Source organism: Heteronotia binoei, chromosome 2 (assembly GCF_032191835.1).
Source record: "Heteronotia binoei isolate CCM8104 ecotype False Entrance Well chromosome 2, APGP_CSIRO_Hbin_v1, whole genome shotgun sequence".
NCBI lineage: Eukaryota > Metazoa > Chordata > Lepidosauria > Squamata > Gekkonidae > Heteronotia > Heteronotia binoei.
Genome location: NC_083224.1, coordinates 194,730,121 through 194,753,536, shown reverse-complemented (window position 1 = coordinate 194,753,536; position 23,416 = coordinate 194,730,121). Strand labels below are relative to the sequence as shown.

The 23,416-nt window shown below is 49.7% G+C and overlaps 1 protein-coding gene across 1 annotated transcript in view; it reads left to right on the top strand.

Annotated features, from left to right (window-relative positions):
• ATP8B3 (ATPase phospholipid transporting 8B3) overlaps nt 1–23,416 on the top strand; it is an 89,602-nt gene that overhangs the window by 55,797 nt on the left and 10,389 nt on the right. The window contains exons 18-24 of the mRNA XM_060233492.1: nt 269–380; nt 3,187–3,262; nt 5,533–5,674; nt 9,219–9,489; nt 12,367–12,590; nt 13,254–13,337; nt 20,951–21,190. Coding sequence (XP_060089475.1) covers nt 269–380; nt 3,187–3,262; nt 5,533–5,674; nt 9,219–9,489; nt 12,367–12,590; nt 13,254–13,337; nt 20,951–21,190 — 1,149 coding nt within the window. The remainder of the gene's footprint in view (nt 1–268; nt 381–3,186; nt 3,263–5,532; nt 5,675–9,218; nt 9,490–12,366; nt 12,591–13,253; nt 13,338–20,950; nt 21,191–23,416) is intronic.

Genomic DNA, 23,416 nt, shown 5'->3' with positions numbered 1-23,416 from the left:
TGGATACATCTTATCATGGATACATCCATGATAAGATGCCAAGTAGACAAGCAATATTTTATTTAAGATATGTACGGCGGCTAAGCATTATATTATATATAAAATGGTTTTCTTTTGTAATTTTGAGATAACTGCACTGATACCATAATTGTAATTTACGATTTTAAGTTTAATAAAATTTAAAAATAACCCCCCCCCCTGAATTATGGCGTTTTGGGCCAGAATTCGAACTGCTACGCACTGTAACCCCTCTTGCTTCCTGTTTCAGCTCCTTGGGGCCACAGCCATCGAAGACAAGCTCCAAGAGGGAGTCCCGGAGACCATCCACCTACTCAAAAGGGGGGGCATGAAAGTGTGGGTGTTGACCGGAGACAAGCAAGGTAGGCCTGATTTGATTCCAAGGACTTGGGTCTGGTGTGAAAAGTACAGAAAGGGCAGAGTTGCTCCTCCCTTAATGCTTCCACCACCTGCTGAACAGCACCCAACTTGTTTCCTTCTGCAAGGAGAAGGCCGTGGCTTAATGGTGAAGCATCTGTTCGGCATGCAGAAAGTCCCAGGTTCAATTCCTGGAGTCTCCAACTGAAAAAAGAACTAGGCTGAAATTGACATGAAAGATCTCTGCTTGAGTCCCTGGATAGACAGTACTGACTTGGATGGACCCAGGGTCTGATTCAGTATAAGCCAGATTCATGCATTGATGTGTTCAACATTTCAGCAAACACCAGAAATCTTCTGTTCTGCTCCAACAAACCATTTCCAGAGGAGCCTTGGACAATTATCACTCATTTGGCAATGTTCTGGTTCTGATTCTGGCCACTGGGATTAAAAAGAATCCAAGTTAAGCATATGTATGACCAGGCCCTGAATTCAGCAGGAGCTCACCCTTTCTGAGGGATCCCCCTCCTCCTCCCCACCTACCTTGTTTATTGAATAGTAGGTGCAGCTGCATAACAATCCCTGGATTAGGAGAGCAGGCAGCCAGCCAGCCAGCCACCAGGGGCTTTGCCACACCCTTCATTACCCATAGTTCTAGAGATTCCTGCAAGTAATAAATTGTGGCCAAAGAAATGCAGCTTTATTCAGCTTTAACAAATGAAAATATCCCTCACCCACCCAGTGAGCTTTATAAGGAGAAAGAAAAGTCTACTTCACAAGGCTAGCAGTCTGTCCAGGAAACCAGGCTGGAGTGTAGGGTTTCTCTACAGCTTGCACACAGCTTAGAAGCTTGTCCTCTCCCTTGCGAGACCTCTTCATTCCTGAGCTGTCTTCTGTGCTTGAAGCTGTTCTCCCTTTGCCATCCAAAGCCACCGTCTTCCGCAGCTGCCGCTGAATCCGTCACAGAAGCTGCCACCGCCCTCTCTCCACAGTTGCCTGCTTCTTGTCTGCACAGCTCTCCCATCCCAGGTGTTCTTCATTTACAGTGCTGTGTATGATTTAACCCATTGGTGTCCTGGGACTGCCATTCACATGGAGAAGGGCTGTATGGCTCACCATTTATCTAATTTCCACTACACACCCCCAGCAGCCTTCATTAATCCCTGGAGAAGCCCGCACCATTCTTTCTCCAGTTATGTGATTTTGGACGGTGGGTGGCTTGCTGGCCTTTTGACTGTGGGGGGGTGGGTGGCCAAGGAGAGCCCCAGGCGAGTGATGCCTGCTTGGGCTGGCTGGATCTCTAGCCTGCCCAAGCAGGCCTCGCTCAGCCAGGGCTCTCCTTTCTTGCATTGGGTAGCTTTTGGCTGGTGAGTGGGAGGGCAGCATATGCTAATGAGCTCCACCACCTATTTTTCTACAAAATGATGCCTGTGTATTACACATGCAGCTGCCTGATACTGAATTAGTTAATTGGTTCTCCAAGATCAGAGACTCCCCAGAGTCCTAGGCAGAGTTCTTTCCCTTCACCTGCTGTGTGTTTGTGTTCACTGCCTCTGTTAGGGTTGCCAAGTCTGACAAGAAATATCAGGGAACTTTGGGGGTGAAGCCAAGAGCAAGGGTGTGACAAGCATGATTGAATTCCAAAGGGAGTTCTGGCCATCGCATTTCAAGGGACCGCACACCTTTTAAATGCCTTCCCTCCATTTGAAATATTGAAGCATAGGGGCACCTTCTTTTGGGACTCATAGAATTGGACCTTTTGGTCCAGTCTTTTTGAAACTTGGGTGGGGGAGTACTTTGAGGAGAGGCACCAGATGCTATGCTGGAAATTTGGTGCCTTTACCTCAAAAAACAGCCTCCGTAAAGCCCCAGATATTTACGCATCAATTTTCCATTATACCCTATGGAAATTGGTTTCCAAAGGGAATAATGGAGCACCCAGCAGACACATCCCTCCCTTCACCCGCTTTCTGATGACCCTGAAGCAGGAGGAGGGCCTCCAAACTCGGAGTTCCCCTGCCCCCACCTGGGAATTTGATACACAATAGGCTACACAGAGAAATGAAGTTGCAACCAAATAAAACAAACCACTCTGTGAAAAATACTATTACAAAATGTAATTCATACAAGAAAAAAAGCGCATTTCAGCAACCTCATTATTTTACATACCGCATGTGCATATTTATGCACACATATACAACAATGTGCAAATAGTCCAAATCATAAATCCAAAAAGAGCTCCAACGGATCGCTAGCAGAGTAAAGCCCATTTCAGGCGGCCAGGCCCTTGCAACATGTGTGTAGAAAATATTCACAATGTTCAAATCTTTCACAAATTCACACACAAAATCGGAACCCTGCTGCCTCCATCTGGTCAGTAAGTTAATAGCTTAATTGGGAACACAAGGAGACTAGGGCCCTGGCTTCCTCACCCTCACTTCCTGGTCCTTCCTGGACTTCTTTCAGAGCCCCTAGCTAAGAGCCTTCTAGCAAAGTGCAGCCTTACAAATGCAAAGAGGATTGGGGCAGCAGTCAGCCCCAAGCAACACAGGCATTTCCAATCAGCAACAATCACCTGATCCAATACCTTCTTCTTCTCGGCACACACGAGGTCCCAGGTTCGATTCTTGGGGTCTCCAGTTTAAAAAAATCAGAATTGGATTGTAGGTGATGTGAATGCCAACCTGAGGCAAGACTGAAAGCCTTTCTTGGTTTATCTGACCAGATGGTCCGGGGGTGGAGGCTGCCAGGCTGTTTTCGCTCATTCTCTGGTCCTCCCACTCCCATCTTGGATCTGCTTTGTGGTTTCAGAGACGGCGGTGAATATAGGCTTTGCGAGCCACCTCCTGTCGGACGACATGACCATCCTGGGGGAGACCGAGATCTGGTATGGAGGAGGGGGGGTTGAGGGAATGAAGGCTTGGCCCCCTGGGTTCCTGCTTGACCTTCCATTGCCAAATGTTCCATATTGTCCCGGCAGCTCAGCTTGGAGCTCAGCTTCCAGGTGGGGCCCGGAGATCTCCTGCAATTACAACCGATCTCTATACAACTGAGATCAAAATTGCTGCAGAAAGTGGCTACTTGGAAATGTGAACTAGGGATGGCCAAGAACTGCATTTTTGTGGTTCAGTTTGTTGCTAAACCAAAAGCCGAACTGCAAACTGATATGAACCAGGAGGTTGGTTCATGAACTGGACCGATTCGTATCAGTTCGTGTCCCCTGCTTTCTGTTCCCAGTGGCTTTTTGCTGTTTATACCAAACAGCTGGGCAGTGGGGAGCAGAAAGCAGGGGTTTAAATGGTTCAGAGCCATTTATACTCCTGCTTTCTGCTCCTTGCCTCTCAGTTAAACCCCTGCTTTCTGCTCCTTGCCTCTCAGCTGCTTTTGTGAGGAGCAGAAAGCAGGGGTTTAAATGGCTTGTTGCCATTTAAATTCAATTTCTGCTCTTCACGAGCCGCCACGAACCATCTTAAATTCCATGGAAGTTTGTGGCAGCTCTTCAAGTTTGCAAACATCTCTTCATGTACCACGAACTGGCCAAAATTCATCACAAAGCTTTGTTTGTGAGCTGGTTCATGCCCATCCCTAATGTGAACTCTGGTCCGTTATTCCCCACAGAAGTCCCTCCCCTTCCCAAACCCCTCCCTCCCTGGTCAGTCTGTGGGTTCAAGAGCAGTCAGGTTAGAAAGGATAAAAGGAAGAACTTCTTCACCCAAAGGTTGATTTACACATAGAATTCACTGAACACATAGAAGCTGGTGGTGACAGCTGCCAGCATAGCCAGCTTCAAGAGGGGATTGGATCAACATATGGAGCAGAGGTCCATCAGTGGCTCTTAGCCACAGTGTATAAATGAAACTCTCTGTCCGGGACAGTGATGCTCTGTATTCTTGGTGCTTGGGAGGGGCAACAGTGGGAGAGCTTCTAGTGTCCTGGCCCCACTGATGGACCTCCTGATGGCACCTGGGGGTTTTTTTTTGGCCACTGTGTGACCAGAGTGTTGGACTGGATGGGCCATTGGCCTGATCCAACATGGCTTCTCTTATGTTCTTATGTCTGGGACAGTGATGCTCTGTATTCTTGGTGCTTGGGAGGCGCAACAGTGGGAGGGCTTCTAGTGTCCTGGCCCCACTGATGGACCTCCTGATGGCACCTGGGGTTTTTTTTGGCCACTGTGTGACCAGAGTGTTGGACTGGATGGGCCATTGGCCTGATCCAACATGGCTTCTCTTATGTTCTTATGTCTGGGACAGTGATGCTCTGTATTCTTGGTGCTTGGGAGGGGCAACAGTGGGAGGGCTTCTAGTGTCCTGGCCCCACTGATGGACCTCCTGATGGCACCTGGGGTTTTTTTTGGCCACTGTGTGACCAGAGTGTTGGACTGGATGGGCCATTGGCCTGATCCAACATGGCTTCTATTATGTTCTTATGTCTGGGACAGTGATGCTCTGTATTCTTGGTGCTTGGGAGGGGCAACAGTGGGAGGGCTTCTAGTGTCCTGGCCCCACTGATGGACCTCCTGATGGCACCTGGGGGGGGGTTTGGCCACTGTGTGACCAGAGTGTTGGACTGGATGGGCCATTGGCCTGATCCAACATGGCTTCTCTTATGTTCTTATGTCTGGGACAGTGATGCTCTGTATTCTTGGTGCTTGGGGGGGGCACAGTGGGAGGGCTTCTGGTGTCCTGGCCCTCCTGATGGCACCTGGGTTTTTGGGCACTGTGTGACACAGAGCGTTGGACTGGATGGTCCATTGGCCTGATCCAACATGGCTTCTCTTATGTTCTTATGTGACACAGAGTGTTGGACTGGATGGGCCATTGGCCTGATCCAACATGGCTTCTCTTATGTTCTTATGTGACACAGAGTGTTGGACTGGATGGGCCATTGGCCTGATCCAACATGGCTCCTCTTATGTTCTTATGTGACACAGAGTGTTGGACTGGATGGGCCATTGGCCTGATCCAACATGGCTTCTCTTATGTTCTTCTGTGACACAGAGTGTTGGACTGGATGGGCCATTGGCCTGATCCAACATGGCTTCTCTTATGTTCTTATGTGACACAGAGTGTTGGACTGGATGGTCCATTGGCCTGATCCAACATGGCTTCTCTTATGCTCTTATGCCCCCCCTGTTCTTCTGAATGTCTCTTGCAGTGAAATCCTCAAATCTTCTAGCAATAACATCAGCAGTTTGACCAGCAGTGGGGAAGCCTTGTTTGGCTGTGACTCGCCCCTGAATTTCAAGGCATCCTTCGCTTGTGACAAGACAGCTTTGGTGGTCTCCGGTGACTTCTTAGTAAGATGGATTTTTCTTTTTCTGCCGCACCTCACGTTGCCAATGCGGATTCTTTAAGTGAGAATAAATTCATTGCCCAGGGTGGCCAAGCTTTCCAGCAAAGGCGTCTCCGGGCCAGCTGCGGCTGGTGTGAATACTCTCCAATGTTTGCAAGCCACTGTGGTTGGCAGTAAGACAGGGCGCAAGAAGGTTTTTTGTGTGTGTGTGTGTGTGTGTGGCTTAAAAGCTGCTAGCCTGGCATTCTTACGGGCAGTAGCTTCGGAAAGAGGGAAGAAATTACGACTTTGTCCAGCTTGCGGAACCCCCCGCCTCAAGCTGTGACCAGAGCCACTGGCTTAGAGTACTTTAAAGCAGGGGGGGGGGATGTATGGTGGTCTTTTGGAGTCAGTACACTGTTATTGCTAAATGGAGAGCCAGTTTGGTGTAGTGGTTAAGTGTGCGGACTCTTATCTGGGAGAACCGGGTTGGATTCCCCACTCCTCCACTTGCACCTGCTGGAATGGCCTTGGGTTAGCCATAGCTAACCGAGGGGTGTGGCCTAATAGGTAAAGGAGCTCCTGCTAGAATTCCACCCCTGCTGACATCACTTCCCATGCACGCAGGAAGTGAGCCGCTCTGAGACTCTTCGGAGTGGAGGGCAGGATATAAATCCAGTATCTTCATCTACCTCACAGGGTGTCTGTTGTGGGGGGAGGGGGGAGGGAAAGGAGATTGTGAGCCGCTCTGAGATTCTTTGGAGTGGAGGGCGGGATATAAATCCAGTATCTTCATCTACCTCACAGGGTGTCTGTTGTGGGGGGAGGTGGGAGGGAAAGGAGATTGTGAGCCGCTCTGAGACTCTTCGGAGTGGAGGGCGGGATATAAATCCAGTATCTTCATCTACCTCACAGGGTGTCTGTTGTGGGGGAGGAAGGTAAAGGAGATTGTGAAACGCTCTGAGACTCTTCGGAGTGGAGGGCGGGATATAAATCCAATATCTTCTTCTTCTTCTTCTTCTTCATATCAGTTATTGGGAACTGGGGTGGCGGTGGAGAGATGCAAACAGAGGTGGGTCTTGTCAGGTGTCTGGCCATTGTGCCAAAGGGGTGGCCAAACTTGCTTAATGTAAGAGCCACATAGAAGAAATGTCAGACGTTTGAGAGCCGCAAGGCATGAACGCCACATGTTTGAGAGCTGAAAGAATGAAGGAAAACAGATGGGGGGAGGAGGAGAGGTAGAAAGAAAGCAACTTTAACTTTAAATGCATCCTCCAAGCTGCTGGCTGGCTTGGCTTGGAGAAGTGATGTAAAGAGACAACTGCTTTCTCTAAGCCAGCCAATGGGGTGTTGGGGGCTTCAGGAGCCACACAATATGTATGCTTGAAAGTATATACACACAATATGTATGAAAGAGCCATATGTGGCTCTCGAGCCAAGGTTTTGGCCACCCCTGTGCCAAATCTTTTTGTTTGATCTCGCTAATCTCTTCTTAGCTGCTTCTGGAACAGGGGTGGTCAAACTGTGGCTCGGGAGCCACATGTGGCTCTTTCACACATATTGTGTGGCTCTCAAAGCCCCCACCACTTCATTGGCTGACTTGAAGAAGGCATTTGTCTCTTTAAATCACTTCTCCAAGCCAAGCCAGCAGGCATCTTGGAGAAGTCATCTAAAGTTAAAGTTGCTTGCTTTCCACCTCTCCCTCCCCATCTATTTTCCTCCCTCCCTCCCTTGCAGTTCTCAAACACCTGACATTCATGTCTTGCGGCTCTCAAACCTCTGATGCTTATTCTATGTGGCTCTTACATGAAGCAAGTTTGGCCACCCGTGTTCATTGCCTGTTATTTAACTCCTGAAGATAGTGTCCTTATCCACCAATGTTGCCAGGCATTTGTTGGCCTTAAAGGTGCTTTCTTTGTATCTCTCCCCTGGGATCCAGGGAACTGGACAAAGGAAGCCCTGGCTCTTTCCCTCCCTCCCCAGGCGACCAGGAGGGGGAGGAGCCTCAACCAATGGAGAAAATCGAGGTTTTGCTCTGTAGCTCCTGTGCGATTGAGCAAGCCTTGCAAAGCAAGCTGAGATGCAGAAGGAAGCAAGAGAGAGGGAGAAGGAAGCAGATGACAGCCAGCTGCTCGGGAGCCTGATAGGAGTCCTCCGGGGGCCTAATTTGGCCCCAGGGCTGAGTGTTTGACACCCCTGCCCTAGAGTATTGTGGGTGGGTTGTTGCCTCCCCTCATTTTTCTCCTGTTGCTCAGTTGATTAAGCACTAGCAATTGAGTCTAGGGGCTGGAGTTGGCTCACTACATTCACAGAAGCATCACTAGAGACTCAAAAGTCAGGGCTGAAGAACTACATATTTAACAACTAAGTAGCATCTGTGGTTTTTTCAAAGAGGGACCCTAAAAATGTACCACTGGGACTATGAAGTTCGAATGCTGAAAATCAGGACTGCCCCCCCCCCCCGCTCCACTAAAAACAGGGCCAGTTTGAATGTAGTTTTGGTGTAGAGAGCCAATTTGGTGTAGTGCTTAAGTGCGCGGACTCTTATCTGGGAGAACCAGGTTTGATTCCCCACTCCTCCACTTGCAGCTGCTGGAATGGCCTTGGGTCAGCCATAGCTCTTGCAGGAGTTGTCCTTGAAAGGCCAGCTACTGTAAGAACTCTCTCAGCCCCACCCACCTCACAGGGTGTCTGTTGTGGGGGAGGAGGATAAAGGAGATTGTAGGCCACTGTGAGACTCTGTCCTTGAAAGGGCAGCTTCTGGGAGAGCTCTCTCAGCCTCACCCACCTCATAGGGTGTCTGTTGTGGAGGAGGAAGGGAAAGGAGATTGTAGGCTGCTCTGAGACTCTGTCCTTGAAAGGGCAGCTTCTGGGAGAGCTCTCTCAGCCCCACCCGCCTCACAGGGTGTCTGTTGTGGGGGAGGAAGGGAAAGGAGATTGTAGACCACTCTGAGACTCTGTCCTTGAAAGGGCAGCTTCTGGGAGAGCTCTCTTAGCCCCACCCACCTCACAGAATGTCTGTTGTGGGGGAGGAAGGAATAGGAAATTGTAGGCCGCTCTGAGACTCTGTCCTTGAAAGGGCAGCTTCTGGGAGAGCTCTCTCAGCCCCACCCACCTCACAGGATGTCTGTTGTGGGGGAGGAGGATAAAGGAGATTGTAGGCCGCTCTGAGACTCTGTCCTTGAAAGGGCAGCTTCTGGGAGAGTCCTCTCATCCCCCTCCACCTCACAGGGTGTCTGTTGTGGGGGAGAAAGGTATAGGAGATTGTAGGCTGCTCTGAGACTCTGTCCTTGAAAGGGCAGCTGCTGTGAGAGTCCTCTCAACCCCACGCACCTCACAGGGTGTCTGTTGTGGGGGAGGAGGGGAAAGGAGATTGTAGGCCGCTTTGAGACTCTGTCCTTGAAAGGGCAGCTCCTGGGAGAGCCCTCTCAGCCGCACTTGCCTCACAGGGTGTCTGTTGTAGGGGGAGAAGATACAGGAGATTGTAAGCTGCTCTGAGTCTCTGATTCAGAGAGAAGGGTGGGGTATAAACTTGCAGTCTTCTTCTTTAATGTGTGATTTCTTCACAGGACAAAATCCTTCATGCTGCAGGGGACGAGCAGGGGAAGAAGAAGCAAAGCGCTTGGGAACGGTTTTGTGGCTGCCGGGCGAAGGCCAACGTGGACGACAGGAACGCGGTGGAAGAAGCCTTTGTGGAACTCGCCACGGCCTGCCAGGCTGTCATCTGCTGCCGAGTGACGCCCAAGCAGAAGGCCCTCGTTGTCCAGATGGTCAAGAGACACAAGAATGCCATTGCTCTGGCCATCGGGGATGGGGCCAACGATGTCAACATGATAAAAAGTGGGTCTAGAGCCCGTCGAGGGCTGGTCTCCTTATCTGCTGCCATTCCACGCCGCAGCAAGAGTAAATTGCCTCACGTTCTGACGGGAGGCGACAGGAGGTAGCTCTAGGAATCACCAGAAACAATATGGTTTTGTCATAGAGTTTCTGGTGATTCCTACAGCTATTCCTAGAGCTACTCTTCGCAGCTTCCAGGTTTTTTTTGTCAGCAGTGACGTAGCACTACACATAGTACCGCGGCCCGCCTTAGCCTCTCCCACAACTCCTCTGCTGGTTGCTAGGCACCTAATTCCACCACGCTTGCTCGGGTTGAAAGGGAAGTAGGCCAATTTATACTTTTGTAAAATACCTGGCGCAGAGTGGTAAAGCTGCAGTACTGCAGTCTGAGCTGTCTGCTCACGACCTGAGTTCGATCCCGGCGGAAGCTGGGTTCAGGTAGCCAGCTCGAGGTTGACTCAGCCTTCCATCCTTCCGAGGTCGGTCAAAGGAGAACCCAGCTTGCTGGGGCGGAAGTGTAGAGGACTGGGGAAGGCAATGGCAAACCACCCCGTAAAAAGTCTGCCGTGAAAACGTCGTGATGCGACGTCACCCCAGAGTCAGAAACCACTGTGGTGGTTGCACAGAGGACTACCTTTACCTTTAAAATACCTGAAGCCTGCTTAAAGATGTATCTATCTGCCACTTTTCATGACTTTGGGTCTTCATTCATTCTTGTCCATTTTTATGCTTGGTGTTCCCAACCTATCCCCTGCCCCCACTTTTTCACCATTTTGACCCCATTTGTAGATTAAAAGCCTTTTACACAAAACGAGCACAACCACACCTTTTTTTTGTAGCAGGAGCTCCTTTGCATATTAGGTCACACAACTCTAACGTAGCCAATCCTCCAAGAGCTTACAGGGCTCTTCGCACAGAGCCTACTGTAAATTCCAGGAGGATTGGCTACATCAGGGGGGTGGGGCCTAATAGGCAAAGGAGATCCTGCTAGAATTCCTTACAGGGCTCTTTGTACAGGGCCTACTGTAAGCTCCAGGAGGATTGGCTACATCAGGGGTATGTGGCCTAATATGCAAAGGAGGTCCTGCTAGAATCCCTTACAGGGCTCTTCGTATAGGGCCTACTGAGAGCTCCAGGAGGAGTGGCTGCATCAGGGGGGTGTGGCCTAATAGGCAAAGGAGGTCCTGCTAGAATCCCTTACAGGGCTCTTCGTACAGGGCCTACTGGAAGCTCCAGGAGGATTGGCTACATCAGGGGTATGTGGCCTAATATGCAAAGGAGGTCCTGCTAGAATCCCTTACAGGGCTCTTCATACAGGGCCTACTGTAAGCTCCAGGAGGATTGGCTACATCAGGGGTATGTGGCCTAATATGCAAAGGAGGTCCTGCTAGAATCCCTTACAGGGCTCTTCGTACAGGGCCTACTGGAAGCTCCAGGAGGATTGGCTACATCAGGGGTATGTGGCCTAATATGCAAAGGAGGTCCTGCTAGAATCCCTTACAGGGCTCTTCGTACAGGGCCTACTGGAAGCTCCAGGAGGATTGGCTACATCAGGGGTATGTGGCCTAATATGCAAAGGAGGTCCTGCTAGAATCCCTTACAGGGCTCTTCGTACAGGGCCTACTGTAAGCTCCAGGAGGATTGGCTACATCAGGGGTATGTGGCCTAATATGCAAAGGAGGTCCTGCTAGAATCCCTTACAGGGCTCTTCGTACAGGGCCTACTGGAAGCTCCAGGAGGAGTGGCTGCATCAGGGGTGTGTGGCCTAATATGTAAATGAGGTCCTGCTAGAATCCTTTACAGGGCTCTTCGTACAGGGCCTGCTGTAAGCTCCAGGAGGATTGGCTACATCAAGGGTTTGTGGCCTAATATGCAAAGGAGTTCCTGCTACCATAAAAGTCCTGAACACAACGATAATATTGAGAAGTGCATTGATTTTGTTAATCTTTAGGGTTCTCTTGTTTACTGACATAAACACACATAAAGTAAGGAAATGTAGGGCAGGAAGGGGTGGTCGTAGACGGAATGCTTGATGTAACAAAAAGACTTTCACCCACTAGCGGAAGACAGTGATAGAAGGGGACAGACGAATATCTCTAGGTAGGGAGTTCTACCGTTTGGGTACTGCATCTATTTGTTCTATTAGTGGGGATGGACTGGTACATTCCCTTCATGCCCGCCTGCCATCTAATGTGTGATGAGTGGTGGAACGTCATAGACTTCTTGCGAAGGAAAACAGTTTGTGGAGAGTTCTGGGTCGTGAATTCCAGGCCCCACCCAACTGCGTCGACTGCGGGGTGACATGATAGAGGTTTACAAGATAATGCGTGGGATGGAGAAAGTAGAGAAAGAAGTACTTTTCTCCCTTTCTCACAATACAAGAACTCGTGGGTGATTAACATGTGGAATTCACTGCCACAGGAGGTGGTGGCGGCTACAGGTATAGCCAGCTTCAAGAGGGAGTTAGATAAAACTATAGAGCAGAGGTCCATCAGTGGCTATTAGCCACAGTGTGTATATATATGTGTGTGTGTGTGTGTGTGTGTATGTATTTTGCCTCTGTGTGGCACAGAATGTTGGACTGGATGGGCCATTGGCCTGATCCAGCATGGCTTCTCTTATGTTCTTATGTGACACAGAGTGTTGGACTGGATGGGCCATTGGCCTGATCCAGCATGGCTTCTCTTATGTTCTTATGTTCATTTCTGGAGTTGCTGCTATAGTCCAGCCGGTAATCAGCTTAATTTTTTGAATTACTAAGGACCAAAAGAACCAAAGTAACCAGCAATGTATATAAGACCCTTTTTTATTACACTTTTTCCAACACAAGGATCATCATCATTTTCTTCTTCTTCTTCTTTTTCTTCTTTGTCTCTCCAGCCGCCGACATCGGGGTGGGGATCAGCGGGCAAGAAGGCATGCAGGCGGTCCAATGCAGCGACTACGCCCTGGCGCAGTTCCGCTACCTGCAACGGCTCCTCTTCGTCCACGGCAGATGGTCTTACCTGCGGGTTTGCAAGTTCCTCCGCTATTTCTTCTACAAGACGTTTGCTGGCATGATGGTGCAGATCTGGTTTGCTTTCTATACTGGCTTCACTGCCCAGGTGACTCTTTGAGGATTTTTACAAAAAATGTTTACAGTTTAGGACCGATTTCTCACTCACCTTACGCTGCTCTCACGATTGTCTTCTCAAGCGGGGGGGGGGGAGGGCCTCCAAACCGGGGGATCCCCTGCCCCTACCTGGGGATTGGCAACCCTAGCGTAAGGTGAGTGTGAAATCGGTCAAGGTCTTTTGATTCTGCCGTTCAGCTCTGAGCCTGTGTAGCTTCGTGTTTTAGCACGTAAGCTGCAAACCAGGAAGCCCCTGATTCAAATCACTAATGTAGCCAATCCTCCAAGAGCTTACAGGGCTCTTCGTACAGGCCTACTGTAAGCTCTTGGAGGATTGGTTACATTAGGGTTGTGTGGCCTAATAGGCAAAGGAGTTCCTGCCACAAAAAAAGTCCCGGTCACGTGAAAGAAATAAACGATGGCCAGTTCAGTGGGGGATAGCTGGAGATGTAAAATTTCCAAAAATTTGAAGCTTGGAATATCCCCCAGTTTTTTTCCGTCCCCCCCCCCCCCAGGAAAGTGGTTTTAGTGGTGTCTGTTGTGGAGAGGGGAAGGGAAGGAGATGCAAGTTGCTCTGAGACTCCACGTGAATAGTGGGGTATAAATCCGATCTCTTCTTCTCAATTGCCTCCCTTTATTCTCTCTTTCCTTTCAGCCGCTGTTGGAAGGCTGGTTCCTGGCTTTTTATAACGTCTTCTACACTTCTTACCCGGTGCTCTGCATGGGGATGCTTGAACAGGTAAGGCCTCAGGCGTCCAGCAGCTGAAAACAAGGAGAGGTGTGTGTTGAGGACACCCCTGGTCTCCCCCTGCCCAAAAAAACATTCCATGTTTCTGGAGACCATGTTGGCCCCCAACATGCTGGATTAGTTTTCCACGCAGATAGAATACCACTGAAAAACAATTATACTTCAGTCCTTATGTATAGGGTCGCCAAGTCCAATTCAAGAAATATCTGGGGACTTTGGGGCTGGAGCCAGGAGACTTTGGGGGTGGAGACAGGAGACATTAGGGGTGGAGCCAAGATCAAGGCTGTGACAAGCATAAATGAACTCCAAGGGAGTTCCAGCCATCACATTTAAAGAGACGGCACACCTTTTCAATGCCTTTCTTCCATAGGAAATAATGAAGGATAGGGGCACCTTCTTTTGGGGCTCATAGAATTGGACCCCCTGGTCCAATCTTTTTGAAACTTGGGGGGGGGGGGGTATTTTGAGGAGAGAAACTAGATGCTATACTGAAATTTTGGTGCCTCTACCCCCAAAAACAGGGCCCCCCCCAGAGCCCCAGATACCTACGGATCAATTCTCCATGATTTTCTATGGGAATAAATCTTCATAGGGAATAATAGAGTTCCCAGAAGACATTTCCCTCCCCTCCCCTCCCCCCGCTTTCTGATGACACTGAAGCGGGGGGAGGGTCTCCAAACTGGGGGATCCCCTGCCCCCACCTGGGGATTGGCAACCCTACTTATGTATGATTTATCCTATATACAACCAGGCCTCAGATTCAGTGGGAGCTCACAGGAGCACAGCTCCTGAACCTTTCTGAGAGTTCCTCCTCCTCCTTCTGAGAGTTCCGCCTCCTTGTCCATTGAACAGTATGTGCAGCTGCATAACAATCCCTGGATGAGCTCCACCACCTGTTTTTCTACAAAATGACCGCTGTATACAACTTTAAACCAGTGTATACAACTATCAATATCAATTTCCAATGCCTTCCCTCCAGAGAAATGTACAAATTATTAAGAAACAGTTCCAATGCTCTCCAACAGAGGGATTTTCAGAAATCCTTCCTCCAACAAACAAAGTTTACAATGCAATCCACAACTTCTTGCAAAATTTTTCCCATGGAGGGGGTCAGGAAATCGTTGCAGCCTTCACAAGACGTCTCCTCTAGATTTCAAGACGTGTCCATACTGGCCTTCAGTTAATCAGGCTGTTGAAATGGAACCCGATTTCAATCATTTCTTACACTGGCTCAAAGCTCAAAGCTAAAACAGAATCATTGGGTTCTGGTAGGCTTCCCAACCCTCGCGCCCTGGCGGGGGACCCCAGAATTTCCACCCTCTTCCCCCGCTCCCCAAAAAAAACGGAAGCGGGGGGAGGGGGGAAACGGCGCCGGGAAGCATGGCGAGCCGCCCCATCCCGGAGCGGGCAAGGCTGCCGCACCGCTGCCGCCCCCTCCCCGCCCACCGCAGCTGCTCCTCCGAGATGGGCCCAGGCTGAGCCCATCTCTGAGGAGCAGCCACGGCGAGTGGAGAAGAGGCGGCAGCGGCGTCGCCCCGCTCCGAGACGAGGCGGCTCGCCACGCTCCCTGGCGCTGTTTCCCCCCCTCCCCCCTAGCTTCACCCCAGTGTCTCCTGGCTCCACCCCCAAAGTCTCCTGGCTCCACCCCCAAAGTTCCCAGATATTTCTGGGGTTGGACTTGGCAACCTTAGGTTCTGGTGGTATTCTATCTGCTTTGACTTTATACTGAAACCCCTTCTCCTAATCCCTTCTCCTGTGGGATTAGTTTTCCACAGCTGGTGTGGGGTTAGTTAGCAGTGAGGGTGTTGAACAGGGAGTAAAAGGCAAAGGTAGTCCCCTGTGCAAGCACCAGTCGTTTCTGACTCTGGGGTGACGTTGCTTTCACGTTTTCACGGCAGACTTTTTATGGGGTGGTTTGCCCTTGTCTTCCCCAGTCATCTAAACTTTCCCCCCAGCAAGCTGGGTACTCATTTGACCGACCTCGGAAGGATGGAAGGCTGAGTCAACCTGAGCCGGCTACCTGAAACCAGCTTCCCTAGGATCGAACTCAGGTCGTGACGTGAGCAGAGAGTTCAGACTGCAGTACTGCAGTTTTACCACTCTGCTCACCACTGCAAACCTGGGTGTACTTGAACCTGTTGCTCTCACTAACAGCTTGCGGGGGTGTCGTGAGGAGAATGCTTTATGGCGCTCTGGGCTTCTTAGAGGGCAGGTAGAATAAAAAGTAGGCAGTTGGGCTCTTGTGGGTGGAGGCAGAAATTCTTTCTCCCATTTCCCTCTCACAGAGTTACCCCACAGGGGCGTCGTGAGGTGAACGATTCATGCCACTCCAGGCTCCTTAGACGGCAGAATAAAAATGAGAGAGATGGATGGATCTGTGCGGGGTGGGGGGAACTTCTTGAGTTAATTAAAACATGAGTAAGGGCAAAGTTGATGCGACTGGTACGATATTGGCCTCGACTTTGTTAAAAAGCTTCCCAGAGGAAATGGCACGGTGGGGAAGAAGGGAACTTTCTTGCTCCAGGTCAGCCCCCTCCAGAGAGGCCTTTTAGGGCCAAATCACTTTTAGGCAGGGGTGGAATTTAACAGGAGCGCCTTTGCATATTAGGCCACACCTCCCTGCTGTAACCAATCCTCCAAGAGCTTACAAAAAAGAGCTTTGTCATCTCTTAAAGGATTGGCTACATCAGGGGGCCATGGCCTAATATTCAAAGGAGCTCCTGCTAGAATTCCACCCCTGACGTCGACCACGCAGTTTCCAGTAGGGTTACCAATCTCTGGGTGGTGGCTGGAGAACTCCTGGGGTTACAACTGATCTCCAGGGAACAGAGGTCTGTTCACTTGGAGAAAATGGCTGCTTTGGAAGGGGGGGAACTATGGCTTTGCACCCTGTTAAAGTCCCTCCCCTCCCCAAACTCCGCCTTCCTTAGGCTCCACCCCTCAAATCTCAAGGTATTTCTCAGCCAGGCGTTGAAAACCCTAGTTTCCAGAGAGTTCTAGAGCGAACGTACGTCAGATCTGGATTTGCCGCAGGAGTGATGGGATGACACAGCTAAATCACACCCCTCATGCCCTCACCCAAGGCCAGCCCTAGGGTGTGGGGCACCCCAGGCAGGCTTGCCACCTAGCTGCCTCCCCCCCCACACTCGCCGCCTCCCCACCTCCACCCCCTTGCTGTCCCCTGCCCCCCCCCCCACAGAGACTGTGTGCCGGCTAGGCACCCTCCTCGCTAGGGTTGCCAATCCCCAGGTGGGGGCAGGGGATCCCCTGGTTTGGAGACTCTCCCCCTGCTTCAGGGTCATCAGAAAGCGGGGGGAGGGGAGGGAAATGTCTGCTGGGAACTCTGTTATTCCCTATGGAGATGTATTCCCATAGAAAATAATGGAGAATTGATCTGTGGGTATCTGGGGGGGGGGCTTTTTTTCGAGGTAGAGGCACCAAATTTTCAGTACAGTATCTAGTGCCTCTCCCCAAAATATCCCCCAAGTTTCAAAACAATTGGACCAAGGGGTCCAATTCTATGAGCCCCAAAAGAAGGTGCCCCTATCCTTCATTATTTCCTATGGAAGGAAGGCATTGAAAAGGTGTGCGGTCCCTTTAAATGTGAGGGCCAGAACTCCCTTTGGAGTTCAATGATGCTTGTCACACCCTTGATCTTGACTCCACCCCCAAAGTCTCCTGGCTCCACCCCCAAAGTCTCCTGGCTCCACCCCCAAAGTCCCCAGATATTTCTTGAATTGGACTTGGAAACCCTACTCCTCTCAGATGATCAGAAACATCAGAGGGTGAACGAGGAGGACGCCCAGCCAGCGACCGGTCCCTGCATTAATTGATTAATGAATTAATTAAAATTTATATGCCGCCCACTCCACACGCGGACTCTGGGCGGCTCACCGTCATCATGCAGCAATAACAGTGACCTTACAATTACAAAATCGAAACACATATCAGCAATTTATAATTTAAACTTCAAAATGGTGCTAGAGAATTTCCCACACAGGCGGACCAGCTTCATTTTAGTTCTTAATTCTCTGTAATTGCTCCGTTAGCTGTCTTATAGATGGATGGTAGTATTCAGCGGCATAACAGCGGCAGCTCCTCCCGCATTAGTTACTGTAGGCCTGCCGGAAAAGGTCGGTTTTTACGGGCCCTGCGGAATTGGGAGAGATCCCGCAGGGCTCTCGTGGCCTCTGGATGGGCGTTCCATAAATTAGGGGCTGCCACAGAAAAGGCCTTCACCCGTGCAGAGCATAATCTGGCCTCCCTTGGTCCGGGGATGGATTACAGATGTCAGATGCAAGTTCTTCTTCACCTGCTGAACAGATGTCAAAGCAAGTTTTTCTTCACCCTCTGAACTCCTGTTTCTTGATTTCTGGGCTGTAGAATGACGACACTCTCACTCCACGTAGAAAAAAGTATTCAGTATAATCCAAAATGTATATCTTCTATAATTTCTTAAACAATGCAGTGGTACAGACAAAAAAGCATCTTGTGCACAACGCTCCTACTGTCCCAAACCCAAAATAATTAAAGTCCAACGAATCATTAAAGAACGCTATCAAATGCTGCAGTGTAGAGACTGGCCGTGGTGTTCCAATAAGAGACTTCATATAAAATATTAATTTGGAAGGCCAAGATATAAAACATGGCGCTACAACACTTTTGTTGTTGTCCAGTCGCACAGTCGAGTTTGACTCTTTGCGACCCCCTGGACGAAGTCACGCCAGGCCCTCCTGTCTTCCACCATCCTCCGAAGTCTGCTCAGATTCGTGTTTGTTACATCAGTAATGCTGTCCAGCCATCTCCTCTTTTGCCGTCCCCTTCTTCTTTTGCCTTCTGTCTTTCCCAGCATCAGGGTCTTCTCCAGGGAGTGCTCCCTTCTCATTGGGTGGCCAAAGTACTGGAGCTTCAGCTTCAGCATCTGACCTTCCAGGGAACAGTCTGGGTTGATTTCCCTTAGGAGTGACGGATTTGATCTTCTTGCAGTCCAAGGGATTCTCAAGAGTCTTCTCCAGGGAGTGCTCCCTTCTCATTGGGTGGCCAAAGTATTTGAGCTTCAGCTTCAGCATCTGACCTTCCAGGGAACAGTCTGGGTTGATCTCCCTTAGGAGTGATGGATTTGATCTTCCTGCAGTCCAAGGGATTCTCAAGAGTCTTCTCCAGGGAGTGCTCCCTTCTCATTGGGTGGCCAAAGTATTTGAGCTTCAGCTTCAGCATCTGACCTTCCAGTGAACAGTCTGGGTTGATCTCCCTTAGGAGTAACGGATTTGATCTTCTTGCAGTCCAAGGGATTCTCAAGAGTCTTCTCCAGCACCACATCTCAAAAGCATCTATTCTTCTGCACTCAGCCTTATGGTCCAGTTCTCACAGCCATACATTACAACTGTGAGAGCTGGACCATAAGGAAGGCCGAGCGCAGAAGAAGAGATGCTTTCGAGCTGTGATGCTGGAGAAGACTCTTGAGAGTCCCTTGGACTGCAAGACCACAACACTACTGAACCCATAAATATACAAGACGGTCCCCTGAAGAAGGGTTTTTCCTAAACGAAATTGGACCGGGTTTTTTTAATGATTCGTTGAACTTTAATTATTTTGTGTTTTGGACAGTGGGAATAATAATAATAATAATAATAATAATAATAAATTTTATTTCTATCCCGCCCTCCCCACCTCAGCAGGCTCAGGGCGGCTAACAACATTTTATAAAAACATACAATAATAATAATAAAACCTTTAAGTTTAACAATATAAAACATCAACAATAAACTTAATAACATTAAAAACCAGTTCAATAAATACAGTTATTCTGCGGTATAGTTCTTCAACCGCGTTGGCGGCTCCTTAATTTCTGATCTTCCTAACAGTCCGGATGTGCAAATTTGAAAAGGACGGTCTTGCAGGCCCTGCGGAACTGCTCAAGGTTCCGCAAGGCCCGCACCTCCTCGGGGAGTCGGTTCCACAGAGTAGGAGCCGCAATCGAGAATGCCCGTGCTCTGGTGCTCTGATATTTAATCTCCTTCGGCCCGGGGATGGTCATTAGATTTTTCCCGACTGACCTCAGTGCTCTCTGGGGTTCGTATGGGGAAAGACGGTCCCTCAGGTAGGCAGGTCCTCGGCCATATAAGGCTTTAAAGGTAACGACCAACACTTTGTACTGGACTCGGTATACAATCGGCAGCCAGTGCAGTTCACGCAGCCCCGGCTGTATATGCTCCCGTTTTGGGAGTCCCAGCAACAGCCTGGCTGCCGCGTTCTGCACTAGCTGCAGTCTCCGAGTCCGGCACAGAGGTAGCCCCAAGTAGAGGGCATTACAGTAGTCTAGTCTTGAGGTGACCGTTGCGTGGATCACTGTTGCGAGGTCCCGGCGCTCGAGGAAAGGGGCCAACTGCCTTGCCCGCTTCAGATGGAAGAATGCTGACTTGGCAGTGGCTGCTATCTGGGCCTCCATTGATAGTGAAGGCTCCAGTAAAACACCCAGGCTCTTTACCTGGCGCGCTGCTTTCAATAGCGCACCATCGAAGGCCGGGAAAGCTATTTCCCTTCCCAGAGCGCCGCGACCCACGCAAAGGACCTCTGTCTTCGCTGGGTTCAGTTTCAGCCCACTCAGCCTGAGCCATGTCGCAACAGCCTGTAAAGCCCGGTCGAGATTCCCTGGTGCGGAGTCGGGCCAGCCGTCCATTAGTAGATAGAGCTGGGTGTCATCTGCATATTGATGGCAACCCAGCCCAAACCGCCGGGCAATCTGGGCGAGGGGGCGCATATAGATGTTGAACAACATCGGGGAGAGAACTGCTCCCTGAGGCACCCCGCAATCCAGTGTGCGCCTCCGGGACCGTTCCCCCCCAATAGCCACACTCTGTCCCCGACCTAGGAGAAAGGAGGAAAGCCATTGCAAGGCCGACCCCTCAACCCCAATGTTGGCGAGGCGGCGCGTTAGTAGCCGATGGTCGACTGTATCGAATGCAGCCGACAGATCTAACAACATCAGCACTGCAACGCCGCCTCGGTCCAGTTGCCGTTGGAGGTCATCCACCAAGGCGACCAGCACCGTCTCCGTCCCATGGCCCGGCCGGAAGCCCGACTGACATGGGTCCAGGACAGAAGCGTCATCCAGAAACCTCTGGAATGTCGTGCACAAAATGGTTTTTGGTCTGTACCTCTGTATTGTTTAAGAAATTATAGAAGACATACATTTTGGATTATATCGAATACTTTTTTCTACACGGAGCGAGAGTGCCGTTATTCTACAATTCTGTTTACCTTTGTGGTCCCATTCTTTGCTGACGCCTTGATTTCTGGGAGCTGGTGGACCAGGACCTTTTAGTCAGTTGTGGGCCCTCTGCCACTGAAGGCAGGAGAGAACCCAAACCTGAGAAGGGAAACTTCAGCATGTGCGTGCCAGAGAGCAAAACAGGGTCAAAGATTTATCAGGGACAGCTACCAAAAGACAGGGCCAGTTGGGATTGTGGCTTTGCTTTACTCACCTTCGCCTGCAGGGGGCAGCAGCAACAGGGACGCCCACTTCTCCAGGCAGGGCTTGGTGTTCCCTCCCGCCTCTCTGATACCTGAGCATCTTCTCCCCCTTTCTCTTTCACCACCCTTAGGATGTGAGCGCCAAGAAAAGCTTGAAGTTCCCTGAGCTTTACAAGGCAGGTCAGAAAGACCTGCTCTTCAACTTCCGGACCTTCGGCCTTTCCTTCATCCAGGGCTCTTTTGCTTCCCTGGTCAACTTCTACATCGCACTCTGGGCCTGCGAAGACAAAGCCGGCACCAGGATCATTGGGGATTACCAGTCCTTTGCCATGATCATAGCAACCTCGGCAATATTGACCGTCACGGTGGAGGTAAATCTTGGGAAGGGGGGCCAGAGCAGTGGGTGAACTGTTGCCCCTACCCTCAGTTGCCCCCGCTGAATCCATTGGAAGGCAGGGAAAATATGGGGAGGGAATGAAGTGATGTCACCGTGTCTGCGAAGCTCTGGGAATTTTTCCTGAACTCTGTGGTCTTTACCATAGAGATTCAGGAAATACCTAGAGTGTCATGCATGTTCTGGCATTACTTCTGGGCCATCACCCGGAAGTGATACCACAAGCACTGCTTTTACGCAGGCGCTGCCCCAGAAAACTGGGGTTCACAGGAGTGGATCAGGTATTCCTACTTGGGCCACATGGATGATTTCAAATTATATTCAGATTTGAACACTTTGATGAAAACATGAATTCCATGAAATCTATCTCGGTTTTTGAAAAACTTTGTTTTCCTGTGTGGAGGATGTGGACTACTTGGGTAACATAGCGTGGTGCAGTGGTTAGAACTCATTTGTTATGAGGGCCGGATCCGACATAAACGAGACCTTGTTGGGCCAGGCCGTGTGTGTCATTAAATGTAATGGCAGGTAGCAGAGATATAAACTTTATAAAGGACACAGACAAACAAATATATATATTTTTAAACTTCCTCCCAGGTCCCCCCAAATCTTTTAAAACTTAAAGTGTGATTAAAAGATTAGCATTTTTGCAATATTTTGCTTATTTAACAGTTTCTTATAACTGAAGAAGAAGAAGAAGATGATAAGATATTGGATTTATATCCCGCCCTCCACTCCAAAGAGTCTCAGAGCGGTTCACAATCTCCTTTCCCTTCCCCGCCCCCCACAACAGACACCCTGTGAGGTGGGTGGGGCTGGAAAGGGCTCTCCCAGAAGCTGCCCTTTCAAGGACAGAGTCTCAGAGCAGCCTACAATCTCCTTGCCCTTCCTCCCCCACAACAGACACCCTGTGAGGTGGGTGGGGCTGGAGAGGGCTCTCCCAGAAGCTGCCCTTTCAAGGACATAGTCTCAGAGTGGCCTACAATTTCCTTTCTCTTCCTCCCCCACAACAGACACCCTGTGAGGTGGGTGGGGCTGGAGAGGACTCTCACAGCAGCTGCCCTTTCAAGGACAACCTCTGCCAGAGCTATGGCTGACCCAAGACCATGCTAGCAGGTGCAAGTGGAGGAGTGGGGAATCAAACCTGGTTCTCCCAGATAAGAGTCCGCTCACTTAACCACTACACCAAACTGGATCTTGCTTTGACACCTCTTGCTTTGAATTATTGCATCAAAATCTGGAGGCAACGTCTGTGTCTTGAGTATGCTGTTCAGGTGTGTGACTTAGTTGTAAACCTACTTTTGATTTATTGACCTTCATTATAGAAATCTCATGGTCAGTGCTTTGAGCCTAAGACCCAGGGGGAAACCTGAAATGGCTGGGCATTGCGATCTTTTGTAAACAAGTTTGCTTCATGTGCTGGTCAGCCAGTGGAGAAAATAGAGGCTTTCACGTTGCCACTTTCTGGAAAGTCAAGGAAATGAAAATTGGTAAGGGAAAGTCAGGGAAATTGTGATTAAAATAAATGCAAGCAGTGGATTTTTGACCTGCTGCTGCAAGAGCATGATCTGTTCTTGTGGCAACTGGAATACAGAAGTAGCAGAATACAAGTAAAACGGAATGATGCCCTTTTCCAGTTCCACCTTTTTCTTAGCTCCACTCCCAGCAACCAGCCTAATGCGTTTGTTGAGCTCTGTCCCTGCATGATTTCCAAGGTCTGCCTGTAGCATTTGCAAAGCAAGGCTAGTTTAAATGTTTAGCAGTATACAAACTTTAAACATCTGTTTTCATCCTTACCTGCTAGTACTGCATTTAACTTATAAGATAAGCATGTTTTTGGGTCAAGCTTGTGTATTGAATGGATGTTTTACCTCCTGCTAAACCCAGCACAGAGTTTCAAATGAGTTTTGCCGCTGTTGGATTTCACAGACAACTAGCACTTTCTACTCTACACCATGCAAAGTAAATGTTGTTCCTGCTGGAGTTTACAGAGTACCAGCTCTTTCACCTTCTTTCCTGACTTTTCCCATGCATAAAGACGCAAATGAGGGTTGTCTGCTTCTCTAGATTGCAGAAACTGCACCTCCTTTCTTGCTGTTGATCTGCTCATTACACTTTCTGGAACTAGAAAGTGAAAGTGAAACTCTCCCAGCTTTGGAAAGTTCCTACTTGTTAGCATTCAGAGTTTACTTGAATTGAAGTT